This window comes from Heptranchias perlo, chromosome 7, assembly GCF_035084215.1.
Source record: "Heptranchias perlo isolate sHepPer1 chromosome 7, sHepPer1.hap1, whole genome shotgun sequence".
Lineage (NCBI taxonomy): Eukaryota > Metazoa > Chordata > Chondrichthyes > Hexanchiformes > Hexanchidae > Heptranchias > Heptranchias perlo.
This window is the reverse complement of record NC_090331.1, coordinates 4647237-4671943: the sequence shown is the minus strand read 5'-3', so window position 1 is coordinate 4671943 and position 24707 is coordinate 4647237. Positions and strand designations below refer to the sequence as shown.

General features: G+C 49.9%; 1 protein-coding gene across 3 annotated transcripts in view; it reads left to right on the top strand.

Moving 5' to 3' along the window:
* Positions 1 to 1242: 1242 nt before the first annotated feature.
* pecr (peroxisomal trans-2-enoyl-CoA reductase) overlaps positions 1243 to 24707 on the top strand; it is a 27433-nt gene continuing 3968 nt past the window's right edge. For all 3 annotated transcript variants that reach the window (XM_067986962.1, XM_067986964.1, XM_067986963.1), the window contains exons 1-7: positions 1243 to 1378; positions 2027 to 2160; positions 5520 to 5685; positions 6615 to 6696; positions 16186 to 16282; positions 23906 to 24016; positions 24559 to 24670. In XM_067986962.1, coding sequence (XP_067843063.1) covers positions 1267 to 1378; positions 2027 to 2160; positions 5520 to 5685; positions 6615 to 6696; positions 16186 to 16282; positions 23906 to 24016; positions 24559 to 24670 — 814 coding nt within the window. In that variant the 5' untranslated portion in view covers positions 1243 to 1266. The remainder of the gene's footprint in view (positions 1379 to 2026; positions 2161 to 5519; positions 5686 to 6614; positions 6697 to 16185; positions 16283 to 23905; positions 24017 to 24558; positions 24671 to 24707) is intronic.

The following is a 24707-nucleotide window of genomic DNA, read 5'->3' as shown; positions in this document are numbered from 1 at the left end:
ACCACTGCTCATGTACTGTCCTACCCTTTAATCTATTTTCCCAGTCCACTCCAATCAACTCCGCTCTCATACCATCACAGTCTCCTTTATTCAAGCTCAGTACGCTTGTTTGAGAACCAACCTTCTCACCCTCTAATTGGATATGGAATGTAACCATGTTATGGTCACTCATTCCAAGGGGATCCTTAACTAGGACATTATTAATTAACCCTGGCTCATTACACAGGACCAGGTCCAAGGTTGCTTGCCCCCTTGTAGGATCAGTTACATGCTGCTCAAGAAATCCATCCCTAATACACTCAATAAACTCTTCCTCAAGGCTGCCCTGCCCAATTTGATTTGTCCAGTTAATATGATAGTTAAAAATCCCCCATAATTATAGCTGTTCCCTTATTACATGCCCCGACTATTTCCTGATTAATACTTCTTCCAGCAGAGTTGCAACTATTAGGAGGCCTATATACTACGCCCACTAGTGTTTTTTTCCCCTTATTATTCCTTATCTCTACCCAAACTGTTTCATTATCCTGATCCTTTGTCCCAATATCATTTCTCAGTATTACAGTGATTCCTTCCTTTATTAACATAGCCACCCCACCTCCCCTTCCTTCCTGCCTGTCCTTCCTGATTGTTAAATACCCTGGCATATTTAATTCCCAGTCGTTGTCACCCTGCAGCCATGTTTCTGTAATGGCCACAAGATCATACCCATACGTAGTTATTATGACCCTGTCAGAGGGAATCCCCGGGCGCTCTGTGACATGTGACGCTGTCAGGGGGAATCCCCGGGCGCTCTGTGACATGTGACCCTGTCAGGCGGAATCCCTGGCCGCTCTGTGACATGTGACCCTGTCAGGGGGAATCCCCGGGCGCTCTGTGACATGTGACCCTGTCAGGCGGAATCCCTGGCCGCTCTGTGACATGTGACCCTGTCAGGGGGAATCCCCGGGCGCTCTGTGACATGTGACCCTGTCAGGGGGAATCCCCGGGCGCTCTGTGACCTCTGACCCTTCAGGGGGAATCCCTGGCCGCTCTGTGGCATGTGACCCTGTCAGGGGGAATCCCCGGGCGCTCTGTGACCTCTGACCCGTCAGGGGGAATCCCTGGCCGCTCTGTGACATGTGACCCTGTCAGGGGGAATCCCCGGGCGTTCTGTGACCTCTGACCCATCAGGGGGAATCCCCGGGCGCTCTGTGACATATGACCCTGTCAGGGGAATCCCCGGGCGCTCTGTGACCTCTGACCCTGTGTCAGGTGGTGCGGGCGATGGCGGCGGGCAGTGTGTTCCGCGCGGGTTTGTTCCGGGACCGAGTGGCCGTGGTGACGGGCGGAGGGACCGGGATCGGCGCGGCCGTGGCCGCCGAGCTGCTGGGATTAGGTCTGGCGTTAAACATTAATGGAAGGCCCGGGCCTGGCCTGGGAAACACGGAGTCTCCGCCGGCCCAGCGGAGCTCGGGGTTTATGGATGAAAAACCATTGAAAAGAGAGGGGGCCAGGGGTCATCATTGGGGCTAGGGGTCATCACCAGGGGGAGGGGTCATCAATGGGGCTAGGGGTCATCAATGGGGTCAGGCGTCACCACCAGGGGGAAGAGTTGTCACCAGGGGGGAGAGGTCATCACCAGTGACAGGGGTCATCATCAGGGGGGAGAGGTCATCACCAGTGACAGGGGTCATCATCAGGGGGGAGAGGTCATCACCAGTGACAGGGGTCATCACCAGTGACAGGGGTCATCATCAGGGGGGAGAGGTCATCACCAGTGACAGGGGTCATCACCTGGATGCAGGGGTCAGCACCTCATCAGTGAGTGACCCTCACCCTGCTTTAAACACTGACCATTTGGCGATGCCGGATATTGAGCGAGGGAACCATTAAAACCCATTAGTTTCTAATTCAAATATAGTCGATTTTCTACTCAAGGGCCACTTCTGCGACAGAACGAGTTAAGTAGAGGCACAGATACGAGTTGTTTGCCTCTCTGGTTGTGCTCGCTGTATGATTAAGCTCCTTATTTAAATCTCCTCAGAATGTAATGTTGTGATTGCGTCCCGTAAAATTGAAAGATTGAGAGAAGCTGCAAAGCAACTTTCTGCTACCATCCCGGCATCAAGTCCTGCCAAAGTGACACCAATTCAGTGTAACATTCGCAAGGAGGACGAGGTAAGGATTTCTTTTTATTGCCAATTCTCTCCTCCCCTTAAAGGGCTGACTCTGATTGGGTTGTGGGTTTCACAGGGTACTGGGCATTTGTCAACCCAAGTGCCCGTTCTACATAAATCAGCCCGGGCAGTGACGGCATGGTGCAGTGCGGCGCTCCCTCAGTACCGACCCTCCGACAGCGCGGCGCTCCCTCAGTACCGACCCTCCGACAGCGCGGCGCTCCCTCAGTACCGACCCTCCGACAGCGCGGCGCTCCCTCAGTACCGACCCTCCGACAGCGCGGCGCTCCCTCAGTACCGACCCTCCGACAGCGCGGCGCTCCCTCAGTACCGACCCTCCGACAGTGCGGCGCTCCCTCAGTACCGACCCTCCGACAGTGCGGCGCTCCCTCAGTACCGACCCTCCGACAGTGCGGCGCTCCCTCAGTACCGACCCTCCGACAGCGCGGCGCTCCCTCAGTCGCGACCCTCCGACAGCGCGGCGCTCCCTCAGTACCGACCCTCCGACAGCGCGGCGCTCCCTCAGTACCGACCCTCCGACAGCGCGGCGCTCCCTCAGTACCGACCCTCCGACAGCGCGGCGCTCCCTCAGTACCGACCCTCCGACAGCGCGGCGCTCCCTCAGTACCGACCCTCCGACAGCGCGGCGCTCCCTCAGTACCGACCCTCCGACAGCGCGGCGCTCCCTCAGTACCGACCCTCCGACAGCGCGGCGCTCCCTCAGTACCGACCCTCCGACAGCGCGGCGCTCCCTCAGTACCGACCCTCCGACAGCGCGGCGCTCCCTCAGTACCGACCCTCCGACAGCGCGGCGCTCCCTCAGTACCGACCCTCCGACAGCGCGGCGCTCCCTCAGTACCGACCCTCCGACAGCGCGGCGCTCCCTCAGTACCGACCCTCCGACAGCGCGGCGCTCCCTCAGTACCGACCCTCCCACAGCGCGGCGCTCCCTCAGTACCGACCCTCCGACAGCGCGGCGCTCCCTCAGTACCGACCCTCCGACAGCGCGGCGCTCCCTCAGTACCGACCCTCCGACAGCGCGGCGCTCCCTCAGTACCGACCCTCCGACAGCGCGGCGCTCCCTCAGTACCGACCCTCCGACAGCGCGGCGCTCCCTCAGTACCGACCCTCCGACAGCGCGGCGCTCCCTCAGTACCGACCCTCCGACAGCGCGGCGCTCCCTCAGTACCGACCCTCCGACAGCGCGGCGCTCCCTCAGTACCGACCCTCCGACAGCGCGGCGCTCCCTCAGTACCGACCCTCCGACAGCGCGGCGCTCCCTCAGTACCGACCCTCCGACAGCGCGGCGCTCCCTCACTACCGACCCTCCGACAGCGCGGCGCTCCCTCACTACCGACCCTCCGACAGCGCGGCGCTCCCTCAGTACCGACCCTCCGACAGCGCGGCGCTCCCTCAGTACCGACCCTCCGACAGCGCGGCGCTCCCTCAGTACCGACCCTCCGACAGCGCGGCGCTCCCTCAGTACCGACCCTCCGACAGCGCGGCGCTCCCTCAGTACCGACCCTCCGACAGCGCGGCGCTCCCTCAGTACCGACCCTCCGACAGCGCGGCGCTCCCTCAGTACCGACCCTCCGACAGCGCGGCGCTCCCTCAGTACCGACCCTCCGACAGCGCGGCGCTCCCTCAGTACCGACCCTCCGACAGCGCGGCGCTCCCTCAGTACCGACCCTCCGACAGCGCGGCGCTCCCTCAGTACCGACCCTCCGACAGCGCGGCGCTCCCTCAGTACCGACCCTCCGACAGTGCAGCACTGTCAGTCTAGTTTATTTGCTCAAGTCCATAGGCAAGGGGACATGAACCCACAGCCTTGTGACAGAACTAAGAGTCATACCAACTGAACCAAGCTGAGACTAGCCAAGACCCCTCTCCACGCAACACTCCACTGTAAGCAAGTTAATGTATTTCAGTATCATTTGCCCAGCATTGACCCTGCTGCCAATTCCGGACATTCCACAGGCCCCGCCTCCTCCAGCGTCTACTCAATCCCATCAACCATCTCCTGAAAACCCCTCACTATCGACCCAGCCCCAGGATCAGTCCCCTCCTTGAATCTTACCTGAATTATCATTCTGTCTCAGCCTGGACAGTGAATGTCTGAAGGATATTACATAGCATTTACAACACAGAAACAGGCCATTCGGCCCAACTGGTCTGTGCCGGTGTTTATGCTCCACACGAGCCTCCTCCCTCCCTACTTCATCTCACCCGATCAGCATATCCTTCTATTCCTTTCTCCCTCATGTGTTTATCCAGCTTCCCCTTAAATGTATCTCTGTTATTCGCCTCAACTACTCCTTGTGGGAGCGAGTTCCACATTCTCACCACTCTCTGGGTAAAGAAGTTTCTCCTGAATTCCCCATTGGATTTATTGGTGACTATTTTATATTTATGACCTCTAGTTTTGGTCTCCCCAACAAGTGGAAACATCTTCTCTATATCTACCCTATCAAACCCTTTCATTATCTTAAAGATCTCTATCAGGTCACCCCTCAGCCTTCTCTTTTCTAGAGAAAAGAGCCCCAGCCTGTTCAATCTTTCCTGATAGGTAAAACCTCTCAGTTCTCGTATCATCCTTGGAAATCTTTTTTGCACCTTCTCCAGTGCCTCTATATCCTTTTTATAATATGGAGACCAGAACTGTTCACAGTCCTCCTAGTGTGGTCTAACCAAGGTTGTATTTGGCTGTGTGGGGATCTCGGGCCCGAGTCTGATCCTGTGCTCACTCACTGTCCAGACACACAGGTCACTCAGTTATGGTCGAGAGTGGGAACCTGGCAGAGTTTTATTTCTCCGTTGGAGTCCTGGGCCGCTGGAGTCAGCTACAGTGCCCCTTCCAGTCCAGTAGAGAGCAGCCAACTCAACCCAGAAATAGGATTCAAACCGGGGACCTGTGGGTCAGTGTAGCTGAGCCATTGACTGTCTGGTGAGACCGTACGTGGTAAGCAGCAGTGCGTTCAGGCAGAGTGAGTATTGGCACCACTGCATCAGCCAAGGAGTTGGAGACGGGGTGGGACTTATAGCAGGACTTACAGCAAACAAAGTCTATTTAAACAGAGTCTCTACGAACTACAGCAAACAGAACCCACGACTGAAACTACAGCAACTTCTCCCGATAAAAGCAGGATTATATCTCCAGCAAATTTCAGTGAGTGGAGGATAGTTACATAATACAAATTATGTGCATAAAATCAATCCCAGTCACTTACAGCAGTGCGGGCTCCAGGCGTGATTGACGAGGGAATTCCATTCTGGCCGGGAATGGTGGGGTCACTATAACGCAGCTCTGTTCAGGCATTCGAAGCTCGAGTTTCCTGTGTCCTGACATCTTTATCTGTTCAGGTGAGGAGTTTGATGAAAGCGACCTTGGAGTTACACGGCCGGATTGATTACCTGGTCAATAACGGAGGAGGTCAGTTTCCCAGTCCTGCCGAAGACATCACGGCCAAAGGCTGGAATGCCGTCATCGAAACTAACCTGACCGGAACATTCTACTGCTCCAGGGAAGGTAGAGGCACTGGGGTCTGAGGAGGAGGGTGGCACAGAGAGAGGGTGGGGTGGTGGGGGATGTGGGGGATGGGGTGGTGGGGTGGTGGGGGATGGGGTGGTGGGGTGGTGGGGGATGGGGTGGTGGGGTGGTGGGGGATGGGGTGGTGGGGTGGTGGGGGATGGGGTGGTGGGGTGGTGGGGGATGGGGTGGTGGGGGGTGGGGGATGGGGTGGTGGGGTGGTGGGGGGTGGGGGATGGGGTGGTGGGGTGGTGGGGTGGTGGGGGATGGGGGTGTGGGGGGGCAGGGGGAGTGTGGGGCTGGGGGGGCAGGGGTGTGTGGGGGGCAGGGGTGTGGGGGGCAGGGGTGTGGGGGGCAGAGGTGTGTGGGGGGCAGGGGTGTGTGGGGGGCAGGGGTGTGTGGGGGGCAGGGGTGTGTGGGGGGCAGAGGTGTGTGGGGGGCAGAGGTGTGTGGGGGGCAGGGGTGTGGGGGGCAGGGGTGTGGGGGGCAGGGGGGTGTGGGGGGCAGGGGTGTGTGGGGGGGATGGGGTGTGTGGGGGCAGGGGGAGTGTGGGGCTGGGGGGCAGGGGGAGTGTGATGGGGTGGGGGGCAGGGGACAGTGTGATGGGGTGGGGGGCAGGGGACAGTGTGATGGGGTGGGGGGCGGGGGGAGTGTGATGGGGCGGGGGGAGTGTGATGGGGCGGGGGGCGGGGGGAGTGGGGGGGATGGGGTGGGGGGCAGGGTGTGTTGGGTGGAGGGGGGTTGGGGGGCGGAGGAAGAAGCCTGTCTGATTTTGCCTCTCCCGAGCTGAGGGACACTGTGCCCTCTCTCCGGCCCATCGCCCAGCCTGATCCCACAGCATCTTTGAGCTGTGATGGTTTGAGCAGAGTGGCCTGGGGTGTCTGGGAGTTTTCACTCCGTTCTCTGAGCTGGTTCTTTCTGTGTTTCAGTGTATCGAGCCTGGATGAAGGAGAACGGAGGAGCGATCGTGAACATTGTGGCAGATATGTGGAAAGGATTCCCGGGCATGTCGTAAGTGTCCCTGAGATCGCAGCCAGGAGTCTGGAGCACTTCGTAAATGTGTTTGGGGAGACAGTGTATCTCACTGAGCTGTGTTTGGGACGGTGTATCTCACTGAGCTGTGTTTAGGGAGACGGTGTATCTCACTGAGCTGTGTTTGGGACGGTGTATCTCACTGTACTGTGTTTGGGATGGTGTATCTCACTGAGCTGTGTTTGGGACTGTGTATCTCACTACTGTTTTTGGGATGGTGTATCTCACTGAGCTGTGTTTGGGACTGTGTATCTCACTACTGTTTTTGGGATGGTGTATCTCACTACTGTTTTTGGGATGGTGTATCTCACTACTGTTTTTGGGATGGTGTATCTCACTACTGTTTTTGGGATGGTGTATCTCACTACTGTTTTTGGGATGGTGTATCTCACTACTGTTTTTAGGATGGTGTATCTCACTGCTGTTTTTGGGATGGTGTATCTCACTACTGTGTTTGGGATGGTGTATCTCACTGAGCTGTGTTTGGGACTGTGTATCTCACTGCTGTTTTTGGGATGGTGTATCTCACTACTGTGTTTGGGATGGTGTATCTCACTACCGTGTTTGGGGAAACGGTGAATCTCTGTACTGTGTCTCGGATGGTGTTATCTCATGATTGTGTTTGAGAAGACGGTGTATCTCACTGTATTGTGTTTGGGGAGACGGTGTAGCTCACGGTACTGTGTTTAGAGCAGTGTATCTCACTGTACTTTGTTTAGGACGGTGTATCTCACTGCACTGTGTTTGGGACAGTGTATCTCACTGTGCTGTGTTTGGGATGGCATAACTCAATGTGCTGTGTTTAGGATGGCATATCTCACTGTACTGTGTTTGGGATGGCATATCTCACTACTGTGCTTGGGGAGACGGTGTATCTCACTGCACTGTGTTTGGGACGGTGTATCTCACTGCACTGTGTTTGGGACGATGTATCTCACTGCACTGTGTTTGGGACGGTATATATCACTGTACTGTGTTTGGAAGGTGTATCTCACTGCAATGTGTTTGGGACAGTGTATCTCACTGCACTCTGTTAGGAAGATGTATCTCACTGTGCTGTGTTTGGAAGGTGTATCTGACTGTGCTGTGTTTGGAAGGTGTATCTCACTGTACTGTGTTTGGAAGGTGTATCTGACTGTGTGCTGTGTTTGGAAGGTGTATCTGACTGTGTGCTGTGTTTGGAAGGTGCATCTCACTGTGCTGTGTTTGGAAGGTGCATCTGACTGTGCTGTGTTTGGAAGGTGTATCTCACTGTACTGTGTTTGGAAGGTGTATCTGACTGTGTGCTGTGTTTGGAAGGTGTATCTGACTGTGCTGTGTTTGGAAGGTGCATCTCACTGTACTGTGTTTGGAAGGTGTATCTCACTGTACTGTATTTGGAAGGTGTATCTGACTGCTGTGTTTGGAAGGTGTATCTCACTGTACTGTGTTTGGAAGGTGTATCTGACTGTACTGTGTTTGGAAGGTGTATCTCACTGTACTGTGTTTGGAAGGTGTATCTGACTGTACTGTGTTTGGAAGGTGTATCTCACTGTGCTGTGTTTGGAAGGTGTATCTGACTGTGCTGTGTTTGGAAGGTGTATCTCACTGTACTGTGTTTGGAAGGTGTATCTGACTGTACTGTGTTTGGAAGGTGCATCTCACTGTGCTGTGTTTGGAAGGTGTATCTGACTGTGCTGTGTTTGGAAGGTGTATCTGACTGTACTGTGTTTGGAAGGTGTATCTCACTGTACTGTGTTTGGAAGGTGTATCTGACTGTGTGCTGTGTTTGGAAGGTGTATCTGACTGTGTGCTGTGTTTGGAAGGTGTATCTGACTGTGTACTGTGTTTGGAAGGTGTATCTGACTGTGTACTGTGTTTGGAAGGTGTATCTGACTGTACTGTGTTTGGAAGGTGCATCTCACTGTGCTGTGTTTGGAAGGTGTATCTGACTGTACTGTGTTTGGAAGGTGCATCTCACTGTGCTGTGTTTGGAAGGTGTATCTGACTGTGTGCTGTGTTTGGAAGGTGTATCTCACTGTGCTGTGTTTGGAAGGTGTATCTCACTGTGCTGTGTTTGGAAGGTGTATCTGACTGCTGTGTTTGAAAGGTGTATCTGACTGTACTGTGTTTGGAAGGTGTATCTGACTGTACTGTGTTTGGAAGGTGTATCTGACTGTACTGTGTTTGGAAGGTGTATCTCAATGTACTGTGTTTGGAAGGTGTATCTGCTGCACAGGAGGGCAGGAAAAAGAGTGGCAGAGCTATAGTGATAGGGGACTCGATTGTAAGGGGAATAGACAGGCGTTTCTGCGGACGCAACCGAGACTCCAGGATGGTATGTTGCCTCCCTGGTGCAAGGGTCAGGGATGTCTAGGAGCGCCTGCAGGACATTCTGGAGGGGGAGGGTGAACAGCCAGTTGTCGTGGTGCATATAGGTACCAACGATATAGGTAAAAAAACGGGATGAGGTCCTACAAGCTGAATTTAGGGAGTTAGGAGTTAAACTAAAAAGTAGGACCTCAAAGGTAGTAATCTCAGGATTGCTACCAGTGCCACGGGCAAGTCAGAGTAGGAATGACAGGATAGCTAGGATGAATACGTGGCTTGAGAGATGGTGCAAGAGGGAGGGATTCAAATTCCTGGGCCATTGGAACCGGTTCTGGGGGAGGTGGGACCAGTACAAATTGGACGGTCTGCATCTGGGCAGGACTGGAACCAATGTCCTAGGGGGAGTGTTTGCTAGTGCTGTTGGGGAGGGTTTAAACTAATGTGGCAGGGGGATGGGAACCGATGCAGGAAGTCAGTGGGAAGTAAAGTGGTGACAGAAACAAAAGGCAGTAAGGGAGAGTGTACAAAACATGACCAGACAGATGGTCTGAGAAAGCAGGGCAAAGACCAAGGGAAGTCTAGATTAAACTGCATTTATTTCAATGCAAGAAGTCTGATGGGCAAGGCAGATGAACTCAGGGCACGGATGGGCACATGGGACTGGGATGTTATAGCTATTACTGAAACATGGCTAAGGGAGGGGCAGGACTGGCAGCTCAATGTTCCAGGGTACAGATGCTATAGGAAAGATAGAGCAGGAGGTAAGAGAGGAGGGGGAGTTGCGTTCTTGATTAGGGAGAACATAACGGCTGTAGTGAGAGGGGATATATCCGAGGGTTCGCCCACTGAGTCTATATGGGTAGAACTGAAAAATAAGAAGGGAGAGATCACTTTGATAGGATTGTACTACAGACCCCCAAATAGTCAACGGGAAATTGAGGAGCAAATATGTAAGGAGATTACAGACAGCTGCAAGAAAAATAGGGTGGTAATAGTAGGGGACTTTAACTTTCCCAACATTGACTGGGACAGCCATAGCATTAGGGGCTTGGATGGAGAGAAATTTGTTGAGTGTACTCAGGAGGAATTTCTCATTCAGTCTGTTCTTGGATGGCCTGACTAGAGAGGGGGCAAAACTTGACCTCCTCTTGGGAAATAAGGAAGGGCAGGTGACAGAAGTGTTAGTGAGGGATCACTTTGGGACCAGTGATCATAATTCCATTAGTTTTAAGATAGCTATGGAGAAGGATAGGTCTGGCCCAAAAGTTAAAATTCTAAATTGGGGAAAGGCCAATTTTGATGGTATTAGACAGGAACTTTCAGAAGTTGATTGGGAGAGTCTGTTGGCAGGCAAAGGGATGTCTGGTAAGTGGGAGGCTTTCAAAAGTGTGTTAACCAGGGTTCAGGGTAAGCACATTCCTTATAAAGTGAAGGGCAAGGCTGGTAGAAGTAGGGAACCTTGGATGACTCGGAAGATTGAGGCCCTAGTCAAAAAGAAGAAGGAGGCAAATGACATGCATAGGCAGCTGGGATCAAGTGGATCCCTTGAAGAGTATAGAGATTGCCGGAGTAGAGTTAAGAGAGAAATCAGGAGGGCAAAAAGGGGACATGAGATTGCTTTGGCAGATAAGGCAAAGGAGAATCCAAAGAGCTTCTACAAATACATAAAGGGCGAAAGAGTAACTAGGGAGAGAGTAGGGCCTCTTAAGGATCAACAAGGTCATCTATGTGCGGAACCACAAGAGATGGGTGAGATCCTAAATGAATATTTCACATCGGTATTTACGGTTGAGAAAGGCATGGATGTTAGGGAACTTGGGGAAATAAATAGTGATGTCTTGAGGAGTGTACATATTACAGAGAGGGAGGTGCTGGAAGTCTTAACGCGCATCAAGGTAGATAAATCTACGGGACCTGATGAAATGTATCCCAGGACGTTATGGGAGGTTAGGGAGGAAATTGCGGGTCCCCTAGCAGAGATATTTGAATCATCGACAGCTACAGGTGAGGTGCCTGAAGATTGGAGGGTAGCAAATGTTGTGCCTTTGTTTAAGAAGGGCGGCAGGGAAAAGCCTGGGAACTACAGACCGGTGAGCCTGACATCTGTAGTGGGTAAGTTGTTAGAGGGTATTCTGAGAGACAGGATCCACAGGCATTTGGAGAGGCAGGGACTAATTAGGAACAGTCAGCATGGTTTTGTGAGTGGAAAATCATGTCTCACAAATTTGATTGAGTTTTTTGAAGGGGTAACCAAGAAGATAGATGAGGGCTGTGCAGTAGACGTGGTCTACATGGACTTTAGCAAAGCCTTTGACAAGGTACCGCATGGTAGGTTGTTACATAAGGTTAAATCTCACGGGATCCAAGGTGAGGTAGCCAATTGGATACAAAATTGGCTTGACGACAGAAGACAGAGGGTGGTTGTAGAGGGTTGTTTTTCAAACTGGAGGCCTGTGACCAGCGGTGTGCCTCAGGGATCGGTGCTGGGTCCGCTGTTATTTGTTATTTATATGAATGATTTGGATGAGAATTTAGGAGGCATGGTTAGTAAGTTTGCAGATGACACCAAGATTGGTGGCATTGTGGACAGTGAAGAAGGTTATCTAGGATTGCAACGGGATCTTGATAAATTGGGCCAGTGATGCATTTTGGTAGATCGAATCGGGCCAGGACCTACTCCGTTAATGGTAGGGCGTTGGGGAGAGTTATAGAACAAAGAGATCTAGGAGTACAGATTCATGGCTCCTTGAAAGTGGAGTCACAGGTGGATAGGGTGGTGAAGAAGGCATTCAGCATGCTTGGTTTCATTGGTCAGAACATTGAATACAGGAGTTGGGATGTCTTGTTGAAGTTGTACAAGACATTAGTAAGGCCACACTTGGAATACTGTGTACAGTTCTGGTCACCCTATTATAGAAAGGATATTATTAAACTAGAAAGAGTACAGAAAAGATTTACTAGGATGCTACCGGGACTTAATGGTTTGACTTATAGGGAGAGGTTGGATAGACTGAGATTTTTTTCCCTGGAGAGTAGGAGGTTTAGGGGTGATCTTATAGAAGTCTATAAAATAATGAGGGGCATAGATAAGGTCGATAGTCAAAATCTTTTCCCAAAGGTAGGGGAGTCTATAACGAGGGGGCATAGATTTAAGGTGAGAGGGGAGAGATACAAAAGGGTCCAGAGGGGCAATTTTTTCACTCAAAGGGTGGTGAGTGTCTGGAACGAGCTGCCAGAGGCAGTAGTAGAGGCGGGTACAATTTTGTCTTTTAAAAAGCATTTGGACAGTTACATGGGTAAGATGGGTATCGAGGGATATGGGCCAAGTGCAGGCAATTGGGACTAGCTTAGTGGTATAAACTGGGCGACATGGACATGTTGGGCCGAAGGGCCTGTTTCCATGTTGTAAACTTCTCTGATTCTATCCCACTGTACTGTGTTTGGAAGGTGTATCTCACTGTACTGTGTTTGGAAGGTGTATCTCACTGTACTGTGTTTGGAAGGTGTATCTCACTGTACTGTGTTTGGAAGGTGTATCTGACTGTACTGTCTTTGGAAGGTGTATCTGACTGTACTGTCTTTGGAAGGTGTATCTGACTGTACTGTGTTTGGAAGGTGTATCTCACTGTACTGTCTTTGGAAGGTGTATCTGACTGTACTGTGTTTGGAAGGTGTATCTGACTGTACTGTGTTTGGAAGGTGTATCTCACTGTACTGTGTTTGGAAGGTGTATCTGACTGTACTGTGTTTGGAAGGTGTATCTCACTGTACTGTCTTTGGAAGGTGTATCTGACTGTACTGTGTTTGGAAGGTGTATCTCACTGTACTGTGTTTGGAAGGTGTATCTCACTGTACTGTGTTTGGAAGGTGTATCTGACTGTACTGTGTTTGGAAGGTGTATCTGACTGTACTGTGTTTGGAAGGTGTATCTCACTGTACTGTCTTTGGAAGGTGTATCTGACTGTACTGTGTTTGGAAGGTGTATCTGACTGTACTGTGTTTGGAAGGTGTATCTCACTGTACTGTGTTTGGAAGGTGTATCTGACTGTACTGTGTTTGGAAGGTGTATCTCACTGTACTGTCTTTGGAAGGTGTATCTGACTGTACTGTGTTTGGAAGGTGTATCTCACTGTACTGTGTTTGGAAGGTGTATCTCACTGTACTGTGTTTGGAAGGTGTATCTGACTGTACTGTGTTTGGAAGGTGTATCTCACTGTCCTGTGTTTGGAAGGTGTATCTCACTGTCCTGTGTTTGCAAGGTGTATCTCACTGTACTGTGTTTGGAAGGTGTATCTGACTGTACTGTGTTTGGAAGGTGTATCTCACTGTACTGTGTTTGGAAGGTGTATCTGACTGTACTGTGTTTGGAAGGTGTATCTGACTGTACTGTGTTTGGAAGGTGTATCTGACTGTACTGTCTTTGGAAGGTGTATCTGACTGTACTGTCTTTGGAAGGTGTATCTGACTGTACTGTGTTTGGAAGGTGTATCTCACTGTACTGTGTTTGGAAGGTGTATCTGACTGTACTGTGTTTGGAAGGTGTATCTGACTGTACTGTGTTTGGAAGGTGTATCTCACTGTACTGTCTTTGGAAGGTGTATCTGACTGTACTGTGTTTGGAAGGTGTATCTCACTGTACTGTGTTTGGAAGGTGTATCTCACTGTACTGTGTTTGGAAGGTGTATCTCACTGTACTGTGTTTGGAAGGTGTATCTGACTGTACTGTGTTTGGAAGGTGTATCTGACTGTACTGTCTTTGGAAGGTGTATCTGACTGTACTGTCTTTGGAAGGTGTATCTGACTGTACTGTGTTTGGAAGGTGTATCTCACTGTACTGTGTTTGGAAGGTGTATCTGACTGTACTGTCTTTGGAAGGTGTATCTGACTGTACTGTCTTTGGAAGGTGTATCTGACTGTACTGTCTTTGGAAGGTGTATCTGACTGTACTGTCTTTGGAAGGTGTATCTGACTGTACTGTCTTTGGAAGGTGTATCTCACTGTACTGTGTTTGGAAGGTGTATCTGACTGTACTGTGTTTGGAAGGTGTATCTCACTGTACTGTGTTTGGAAGGTGTATCTGACTGTACTGTGTTTGGAAGGTGTATCTCACTGTACTGTCTTTGGAAGGTGTATCTGACTGTACTGTGTTTGGAAGGTGTATCTCACTGTACTGTGTTTGGAAGGTGTATCTCACTGTACTGTGTTTGGAAGGTGTATCTGACTGTACTGTGTTTGGAAGGTGTATCTGACTGTACTGTCTTTGGAAGGTGTATCTGACTGTACTGTCTTTGGAAGGTGTATCTGACTGTACTGTGTTTGGAAGGTGTATCTCACTGTACTGTGTTTGGAAGGTGTATCTCACTGTACTGTCTTTGGAAGGTGTATCTCACTGTACTGTCTTTGGAAGGTGTATCTGACTGTACTGTGTTTGGAAGGTGTATCTGACTGTACTGTGTTTGGAAGGTGTATCTCACTGTACTGTGTTTGGAAGGTGTATCTGACTGTACTGTGTTTGGAAGGTGTATCTCACTGTACTGTCTTTGGAAGGTGTATCTGACTGTACTGTGTTTGGAAGGTGTATCTCACTGTACTGTGTTTGGAAGGTGTATCTCACTGTACTGTGTTTGGAAGGTGTATCTGACTGTACTGTGTTTGGAAGGTGTATCTCACTGTCCTGTGTTTGGAAGGTGTATCTCACTGTCCTGTGTTTGCAAGGTGTATCTCACTGTACTGTATTTGGAAGGTGTATCTGACTGTACTGTGTTTGGAAGGTGTATCTGACTGTACTGTGTTTGGAAGGTGTATCTCACTGTACTGTGTTTGGAAGGTGTATCTCACTGTACTGTGTTTGGAAGGTGTATCTCACTGTACTGTGTTTGGAAGGTGTATCTGACTGTACTGTGTTTGGAAGGTGTATCTGACTGTACTGTGTTTGGAAGGTGTATCTGACTGTACTGTCTTTGGAAGGTGTATCTGACTGTACTGTGTTTGGAAGGTGTATCTCACTGTACTGTGTTTGGAAGGTGTATCTCACTGTACTGTGTTTGGAAGGTGTATCTCACTGTCCTGTGTTTGGAAGGTGTATCTCACTGTCCTGTGTTTGGAAGGTGTATCTGACTGTACTGTGTTTGGAAGGCGTATCTGACTGTACTGTGTTTGGAAGGCGTATCTCACTGTACTGTGTTTGGAAGGCGTATCTCACTGTACTGTGTTTGGAAGGCGTATCTCACTGTACTGTGTTTGGAAGGCGTATCTCACTGTACTGTGTTTGGAAGGCGTATCTCACTGTACTGTGTTTGGAAGGCGTATCTCACTGTACTGTGTTTGGAAGGCGTATCTCACTGTACTGTGTTTGGAAGGCGTATCTCACTGTACTGTGTTTGGAAGGCGTATCTCACTGTACTGTGTTTGGAAGGCGTATCTCACTGTACTGTGTTTGGACGGCGTATCTCACTGTGCTGTGTTTGGAAGGCGTATCTCACTGTACTGTGTTTGGAAGGCGTATCTCACTGTACTGTGTTTGGAAGGCGTATCTCACTGTACTGTGTTTGGAAGGCGTATCTCACTACTGTGTTTGGAAGGCGTATCTCACTGTACTGTGTTTGGAAGGCGTATCTCTGTACTGTGTTTGGAAGGCGTATCTCACTGTACTGTGTTTGGAAGGCGTATCTCACTGTACTGTGTTTGGAAGGCGTATCTCACTGTACTGTGTTTGGAAGGCGTATCTCACTGTACTGTGTTTGGAAGGCGTATCTCACTACTGTGTTTGGAAGGCGTAACTCACTGTACTGTGTTTGGAAGGCGTATCTCACTGTACTGTGTTTGGAAGGCGTATCTCTGTACTGTGTTTGGAAGGCGTATCTCACTGTACTGTGTTTGGAAGGCGTATCTCACTGTACTGTGTTTGGAAGGCGTATCTCACTACTGTGTTTGGAAGGCGTATCTCTGTACTGTGTTTGGAAGGCGTATCTCACTGTACTGTGTTTGGAAGGTGTATCTGACTGGGTTACTTGGAGAGTTGAGCCTCTTGTGCTGTATCAGGAGGTGATGTGAGACGTGCGGCTGGTCTGAGAGCCTCCAGCGGACAGCGTTGAGCTCGTGTCGACTCACAGTCGGCGCTGACGTTTAACTCACATGTTTCACTCTGTTAATTCAAAGGCACACGGGAGCAGCGCGAGCGGCCGTGGACAACCTGACCAAGAGCCTGGCCATTGAGTGGGCGGCCAGCGGGGTACGAGTCAACTCTGTGGCTCCTGTAGGTACATCTGTCTGTGTGTCTATCTCATGAGCACGTGGTTGTGAATTTGCATCTGTGTCTGTGTGTGCACAGGTCAGCGGAAGGGCCCAGTCCCACAGGGCAGCAGGGGAAGGGCCCAGTCCCACGGGGCAGCAGGGGAAGGGCCCAGTCCCACGGGGCAGCAGGGGAAGGGCCCAGTCCCACGGGGCAGCAGGGGAAGGGCCCAGTCCCACGGGGCAGCAGGGGAAGGGCCCAGTCCCACGGGGCAGCAGGGGAAGGGCCCGGTCCCACGGGGCAGCAGGGGAAGGGCCCGGTCCCACGGGGCAGCAGGGGAAGGGCCCGGTCCCACGGGGCAGCAGGGGAAAGGCCCGGTCCCACGGGGCAGCAGGGGAAGGGCCCGGTCCCACGGGGCAGCAGGGGAAGGGCCCGGTCCCACGGGGCAGCAGGGGAAGGGCCCAGTCCCACGGGGCACCAGGGGAAGGGCCCGGTCCCACGGGGCACCAGGGGAAGGGCCCGGTCCCACGGGGCACCAGGGGAAGGGCCCAGTCCCAGAGGGCACCAGGGGAAGGGCCCAGTCCCACAGGGCACCAACAGAAAGGCCCAGTCCCACAGGGCACCAGGGAAAGGGCCCAGTCCCACGGGGCACCAGGGGAAGGGCCCGGTCCCTCGGGGCACCAGGGGAAGGGCCCAGTCCCACAGGGCACCAGGGGGAGGGCCCAGTCCCTCAGGGCACCAGGGGAAGGGCCCAGTCCCTCGGGGCACCAGGGGAAGGGCCCGGTCCCTCGGGGCACCAGGGGAAGGGCCCGGTCCCTCGGGGCACCAGGGGAAGGGCCCAGTCCCACAGGGCACCAGGGGAAGGGCCCGGTCCCTCGGGGCACCAGGGGAAGGGCCCAGTCCCACAGGGCACCAGGGGAAGGGCCCGGTCCCTCGGGGCACCAGGGGAAGGGCCCAGTCCCACAGGGTAGTGAGAAATGATCTTGGCTCAGAAGATCAAGATTTTGAATCAATTTGGATGGAGGTAAGAAATAGCAAGGGAAAGAAATCACTGGTGGGAGTGGAATGGAGGCCCCCTAACAGTAGCTACACTGCAGGGCAAAATATTAATCAGGAAATAAGGGGGGCTTGTAAAAAAGGTAATGCAATAATCATGGGCGATTTTAACTTTCACATAGATTGGACAAATCAAATTGGCAAAAATAGCCTGAGGAGAAGTTCATAGAGTGTATCAGGGACTGTTTCTTAGACCAATACGTTGAGGAACCAACCAGGGAACAGGCCATTTTGGATCTGGTAATAGGTAACGAAACAGGATTAATTAATGATCTCAAAGGATCCCTTGGGAAGCAGTGATCATAACATGATAGAATTTCACATCCAGTTTGAGAGCGAGGATCTTGGGTCTGAAACTACTGTATTAAACTTAAATAAGGGCAATTATAAAGAAATGAGGGCGGAATTGGCTAAAGTGGACTGGGTAAACAGATTAGATGGGATGATGGTGGATAACTACGTATGGGTATGATCTTGTGGCCATTACAGAAACATGGCTGCAGGGTGACAACGACTGGGAATTAAATATGCCAGGGTATTTAACAATCAGGAAGGACAGGCAGGAAGGAAGGGGAGGTGGGGTGGCTATGTTAATAAGGGAAGGAATCACTAATACAGACAAAAGATATTGGGACAAAGGATCAGGACAATGAAACAGTTTGGGTAGAGATAAGGAATAATAAGGGGAAAAAAACACTAGTGGGCGTAGTATATAGGCCTCCTAATAGTTGCAACTCTGCTGGAAGAAGTATTAATCAGGAAATAGTCGGGGCATGTAATAAGGGAACAGCTATAATTATGGGGGATTTTAACTATCATATTAACTGGACAAATCAAATTGGGCAGGGTAGCCTTGAGGAAGAGTTTATTGAGTGTATTAGGGATGGATTTCTTGAGCAGCATGTAACTGAACCAACAAGGGGGCAAGCAACCTTGGACCTGGTCCTGTGTAATGAGCCAGGGTTAATTAATAATGTCCTAGTTAAGGATCCCCTTGGAATGAGTGACCATAACATGGTTACATTCCATATCCAATTAGAGGGTGAGAAGGTTGGTTCTCAAACAAGCGTACTGAGCTTGAATAAAGGAGACTATGATGGTATGAGAGCGGAATTGATTAAAGTGGACTGGGAAAATAGATTAAAGGGTAGGACGGTACATGAGCAGTGGTGTTCATTTAAGGAGTTATTTTACAACTTTCAAAAAATATATATTCCATTGAGGAAAAAAGGGTGTAAAAGAAATAACAGCCATCCGTGGCTAAGTAAAGAAATTAAGGATAGTATCCGACTAAAAACAAGGACATATAAGGTAGCCAAACTTATTGGGAGGATAGAAGATTGGGAAGTCTTCAAAAGACAGCAAAAAGTAACAAAAGGATTGATTAAGAAAGGGAAGATAGATTATGAAAATAAATTAGCAAAAAATATAAAAACAGATAGCAAGAGTTTCTACAGTTATATAAAAAGAAAAAGGGTGACTAAGGCAAACGTAGGTCCCTTACAGGATGAGACCGGGAAATTAATGGTGGGAAACATGGAGATGGCAAAAATGCTGAACAAATATTTTGTTTCAGTCTTTACGGTAGAGGACACTAAGAATATCCCAACACTGGACAAACAGGGGGCTTGAGGGGGGGAGGAGCTAAATACGATTAAAATCACTAAGGAATTGGTACTCAGTAAATTAATGGGACTCGAGGTGGATAAATCCCCTGGACCTGATGGCTTACATCCTAGGGTCTTGAGGGAAGCGGCAGTAGGGATTGTGGATGCTTTGGTAATAATTTTCCAAAATTCTCTGGACTCGGCAAAGGTCCCGGCAGATTGGAAAACTGCCAATGTAACACCCTTATTTAAAAAGGGTAGTAGGCAGAAAGCTGGAAATTATAGACCAGTTAGCTTAACATCTGTGGTGGGTAAAATTTTGGAGTCTATTATTAAGGAGACAGTAGCAGAACATTTGGATAAACATAATTTAATTGGACAAAGTCAGCATGGCTTTACAAAGGGGAAGTCATGTCTGACAAATTTGCTTGAGTTCTTTGAGGTTATAACTTACAGGGTGGATAAAGGGGAACCAGTGGACGTAGTGTATTTGGACTTCCAGAAGGCATTCGACAAGGTGCCACATAAAAGATTATTGCTCAAGATAAAGAATCACTGGATTGGGGGTAATATTCTGGCATGGGTGGAGGATTGGTTGTCTAACAGGAAGCAGAGAGTTGGGATAAATGGTACATTCTCGGACTGGCAACCAGTAGCCAGTGGTGTTCCGCAGGGGTCGGTGCTGGGTCCCCAACTCTTTACAATCTATATTAACGATTTGGAGGAGGGGACCGAGTGTAACATATCAAAGTTTGCAGATGATACAAAGATGGGAGGGAAAATAGAGAGTGAGGAGGACATAAAAAACCTACAAGGGGATATAGACAGGCTGGGTAAGTGGGCGGAGATTTGGCAGATGCAATACAATATTGGAAAATGTGAGGTTATGCACTATGGCAGGAAAAATCAGAGAGCAAGTTATTATCTTAATGGCGAGCAACTGGAAAGTACTGCAGTACAAAGGGATCTGGGGGTCCGAGTGCAAGAAAATCAAAAAGTTAGTTTGCAGGTGCAGCAGGTGATCAAGAAGGCCAACGGAATGTTGGCTTTTATTGCTAGGGGGATAGAAAATAAAACAGGGAGGTATTGCTGCAGTTATATAAGGTATTGGTGAGACCGCACCTGGAATACTGCATACAGTTTTGGTGTCCATACTTAAGAAAAGACATACTTGCTCTCGAGGCAGTACAAAGAAGGTTCACTCGGTTAATCCCGGGGATGAGGGGGTGGACATATGAGGAGAGGTTGAGTAGATTGGGACTCTACTCGTTGGAGTTCAGAAGAATGAGAGGCGATCTTATTGAAACATATAAGATTGTGAAGGGGCTTGATCGGGTGGATGCGGTAAGGATGTTCCCAAGGATGGGTGAAACTAGAACTAGGGGGCATAATCTTAGAATAAGGGGCTGCTCTTTCAAAACTGAGATGAGGAGAAACTTCTTCACTCAGAGGGTAGTAGGTCTGTGGAATTTGCTGCCCCAGGAAGCTGTGGAAGCTACATCATTAAATAAATTTAAAACAGAAATAGACAGTTTCCTAGAAGTAAAGGGAATTAGGGGTTACGGGGAGCGGGCAGGAAATTGGACATGAATTTAAATTTGAGGTTAGGATCAGATCAGCCATGATCTTATTGAATGGCGGAGCAGGCTCGAGGGGCCGATTGGCCTACTCCTGCTCCTATTTCTTATGTTCTTATAAGCAGTGACAAACATTTGAAAAGATATTTTATGACTTGCAACAAAAATATATCCCTGTGAGGAGGAAAGACTCCACAAAAAGGGTGAACCAACCATGGCTAACTAAGGAAGTCAAGGATGGTATCAGGTTAAAAGAAAAAGCATACAACATGGCAAAGATTACTGGTAAGCCCGAAGATTGGGAAAACTTTAAAAACCAGCAAAGGATGACTAAAAGAATAATAAAGAGGGAGAAAATAAATTATGAGAGTAAACTAGCAAGAAATATAAAAACTGACAGTAAAAGCTTCGACAAGTATATAAAAAGGAAGAGGGTAGCTAAAGTAAACATTGGTCCCTTAGAGGATGAGACTGGGGAAATAATAATGGAAAACAAGGAAATGGCAGAGGAATTGAACAGATATTTTGTATCTGTCTTCACAGTAGAAGACACTAATAATATACCAAATTAGTAGAAAATCAAGGGGCAAAGGGGAGGGAGGAACTAAAAACAATTATTATCACTGAAGAAAAAGTACTCGGTAAACTAATGGGTCTAAAGGCTGACAAGTCCCCTGGACCTGATGGCTTGCATCCGAGGGTCTTAAAGGAAGTGGCTACAGAGATAGTGGATGCATTGGTTGCAATCTTCCAGAATTCACTCGATTCTGGAAAAGTCCCAACGGATTGGAAAACCGCAAACGTAACACCCCTATTCAAAAAGGGAGTGAGAGAGAAAGCAGGTAACTATAGACCAGTTAGCCTAACATCTGTCATTGGGAAAATGCTAGAATACATTATTAAGGAAGTAGTAGCAGGACATTTGGAGACTCATAATACAATCAAGGAGAGTCCACATGGTTTTATGAAGGGAAAATCATGTCTGATGAATTTATTAGAGTTCTTTGAGGAGGTAACGGGCAGGGTGGATAAAGGGGAACCAATGGATGCAGTATATTTGGATTTCCAAAAGGCATTCGATAAGGTGCCACATAAAAGATTACTGCACAAGATAAGAGCTCATGGTGTTGGGGGTAATATACTGGCATGGATAGAGGATTGGCTAACTAACAGAAAACAAAGAGTCGGGATAAAAGGGTCATTTTCAAAATGGCAATCTGTAACTAGTGGGGTGCCGCAGGGATCAGATCTGAATGAACAGAATGTCTTGTGGCCATATTTGCTGCTGATACAAAGATAGGTGGAAAAGCAAGTTGCGATGAGGACACAAAGTGTCTGCAAAGGGATATTGACAGGTTAAGCGAATGGGCAAAAATTTGGCAGATGGAATATAATGTGGGAAAATGTGAAGTCATCCACTTTGGGAGGAAAAATAAAAAAGCAAAATATTATTTGAATGGAGAAATACTACAAAATGCTGCGGTACAAAGGGATCTGGGTGTCCTCGTACATGAAACACAAAAAGTCAACATACAGGTGCAGCAGGTAATCCGGAAGGCAAACGGAATATTGGCCTTTATTTCTAGGGGGATGGAGTATAAAAGCAGGGAAGTCATGTTACAACTGTACAGGGTGCTGGTGAGACCACATCTGGAGTACTGCGTACAGTTCCGGTGCCCTTATTTAAGGAAGGACATACTTGCATTGGAGGCAGTTCAGAGAAAGTTCACCAGGTTGATTCCGGGTATGGAAGGGTTGTCTTATGAGGAAAGATTGAACAGGTTGGGTCTATACTCATTGGAGTTTAGAAGAATGAGAGGAGATCTTATTGAAACACATAAGATTCTGAGGGGACTCAATAGGGTAGATGCTGAGAGGATGTTACCCCTCATGAGGGAATCTAAAACTAGGAGGCATAGTCTCAGAATAAGGGGTCGCCTGTTCAAGATGGAAATGAGGAGAAATTTCTTCTCCCAGAGGGTCGTGAACCTTTGGAATTCTTTACCCCAAAAAGCTGTGGAGGCTGAGTCATTGAATACATTCAAGGCTGAGTTAGACAAATTTTTGATCAGCGAGGGAGTCAAAGGATATGGGGAAAGGGCGGGAAAGTGGAGTTGAGGTAAAAATCAGATCAGCCATGATCTCATTAAATGGCAGAGCAGACTCGAGGGGCCGAATGGCCTACTCCTGCTCCTATCCCTTATGGTTTTATAGGGCAGGGCACCAGGTGTCTGTCTGTCTGTGGCTGTTGCCCTCTTGGGCTCAGTCTTACTCTCTGATGCTGCCTCTCACTCGCTCTGTCATTGTCACTGATTTTCCAATTCTGTGGCTTTCACTGATGTAGGGCTCTCGCTCTCTGTCTCTCTCGCTCCCGGTCTCTCGCAGTCCCTGGCTCTCGTGGTCTCTCGCTCCCGGTCTCTCTCTCTCGGTCCTGGTCCCTCTCGATTTCTCTTGCTGAGACTCTCGCTCGCTGTCTCTCCCTCTCTTGCTCTCAATCTTGGTCTCTTGCTCTCTCGGTCTCAGGCTCTCTGTCTCCCTTGCTCGCTCGCTCTCTCTCTCTTGCTTGCTGTCTCTTGCTGTCTCTTGGTCTCAGTCTCTCGCTCGCTGTCTCTCTCTCTCTCTCTCTCTCTCACTCGCTGTCTCTCTCGCACTCTCGGTCTCTGTCTCTCGCACTCTCGGTCTCAGTCTCTCACTTGCGCTCTCTCTCTCTTTCTTGCTCTCAGTCTTGGTCTCTTGCTCTCTCGGTCTCAGGCTCTCTGTCTCCCTTGCTCGCTCGCTCTCTCTCTCTTGCTTGCTGTCTCTTGGTCTCAGTCTCTCGCTCGCTGTCTCTCTCTCTCTCTCTCTCTCACTCGCTGTCTCTCTCGCACTCTCGGTCTCTGTCTCTCGCACTCTCGGTCTCAGTCTCTCACTTGCGCTCTCTCTCTCTTTCTTGCTCTCAATCTTGGTCTCTTGCTCCCTCGGTCTCTCGCTCACTGTCTCTCTCTCGTCTCAGTCTTAGTCTCTCACTCACTGTCTCTCTCACTCGCTGTCTCTCACACTCTTGGTCTCGGTCTCTTGCTCTCTCTCAGTCTCAGGCTCTCTGTCTCTCTCTCTCGTTGGCTGTCTCGCTCGCTGTCTCTCTCTCTCTCGCTCGCTATCTCTCTCGCACTCTCAGTCTCTGTCTCTCTCGCACTCTCGGTCTCAGTCTCTCGCTCTGTCTCTCTCTCGCACTCTCGGTCCCGGTCTCTCGCTTGCTCTGACTCCCTGGTCCCGATCTCCTTTAGTGCTGCTCCTGCTCCGTTGTAACCAGGCCTGTAAACAGGGTTTCCTCTGCATTTCCCTCAAGGTCAGTGCGGCAAAGCGGGAGCAGATTTGAGGACGTTCTGTCCCCGTGACCCCCCTAAACTCCATTTCCTTCTGTTTACCAGGGGACCATTTTCTCAGAAACAGCAGCTGCCAACTACGGGGTGTTGGGACCCGAACTCTTAAAAAGTTACATCCCGAAAATCCCAGCGAAGAGACTCGGTGTCCCAGAGGAGGTGAGGCCTCAATGTTTGAATAGTACTGTCTTAATAGAGTTACAACACGTAATCAGGCCATTTGGCCCATCCAGTCCGTGTCGGCGTTCACCCTCCGCACAAGAAAATAATCACAATTACCCGCCCTGTTCCCGTATCCCTTCATCCATCTCTCCAATCTACTCTTGAGTGTTGACATCGTTTCTGCCTCAACCACTAACCCTGAAAGTGAATCCCACAGCCCCACAACTCTGTGTTTCTCCTGCCCTCTGTTCTGAATCTCTTCCATTTAATCTTGTATCTGTGGCCCCTCAACGACTGGAAACAGTTTGCTTCTATCTACCCTGACTTATCCTTTCATCGTTCTAAACCCTTCTCTCCCATCGCCCTGTGTAGGATTGTGGAGACTCCTGACGGGTGCCTGTGTTTTGAGGGGTGGTAACGTATTCCTGTTTCTCGGGGTGTCTGACGTCTCCCCAATTACTGCATTTCACAGACAATTCCGATGCCTGAATCCGGACGGTTACAAAGTTCTGTGTTTGTGTTTTTCCCCCATCCCCCAGGTTTCCCCTGCCGTTTGCTTCTTGCTTTCTCCTGCCGCTTCCTTCATAACGGGTGAGACGGTGAGAGTTGACGCCGCCCAAAGCCTGTACCACAGCAACTGGGAAATACCGGGTAAGGAGTCCTCTTTCTCGGCATTCGAGTTGTTCAC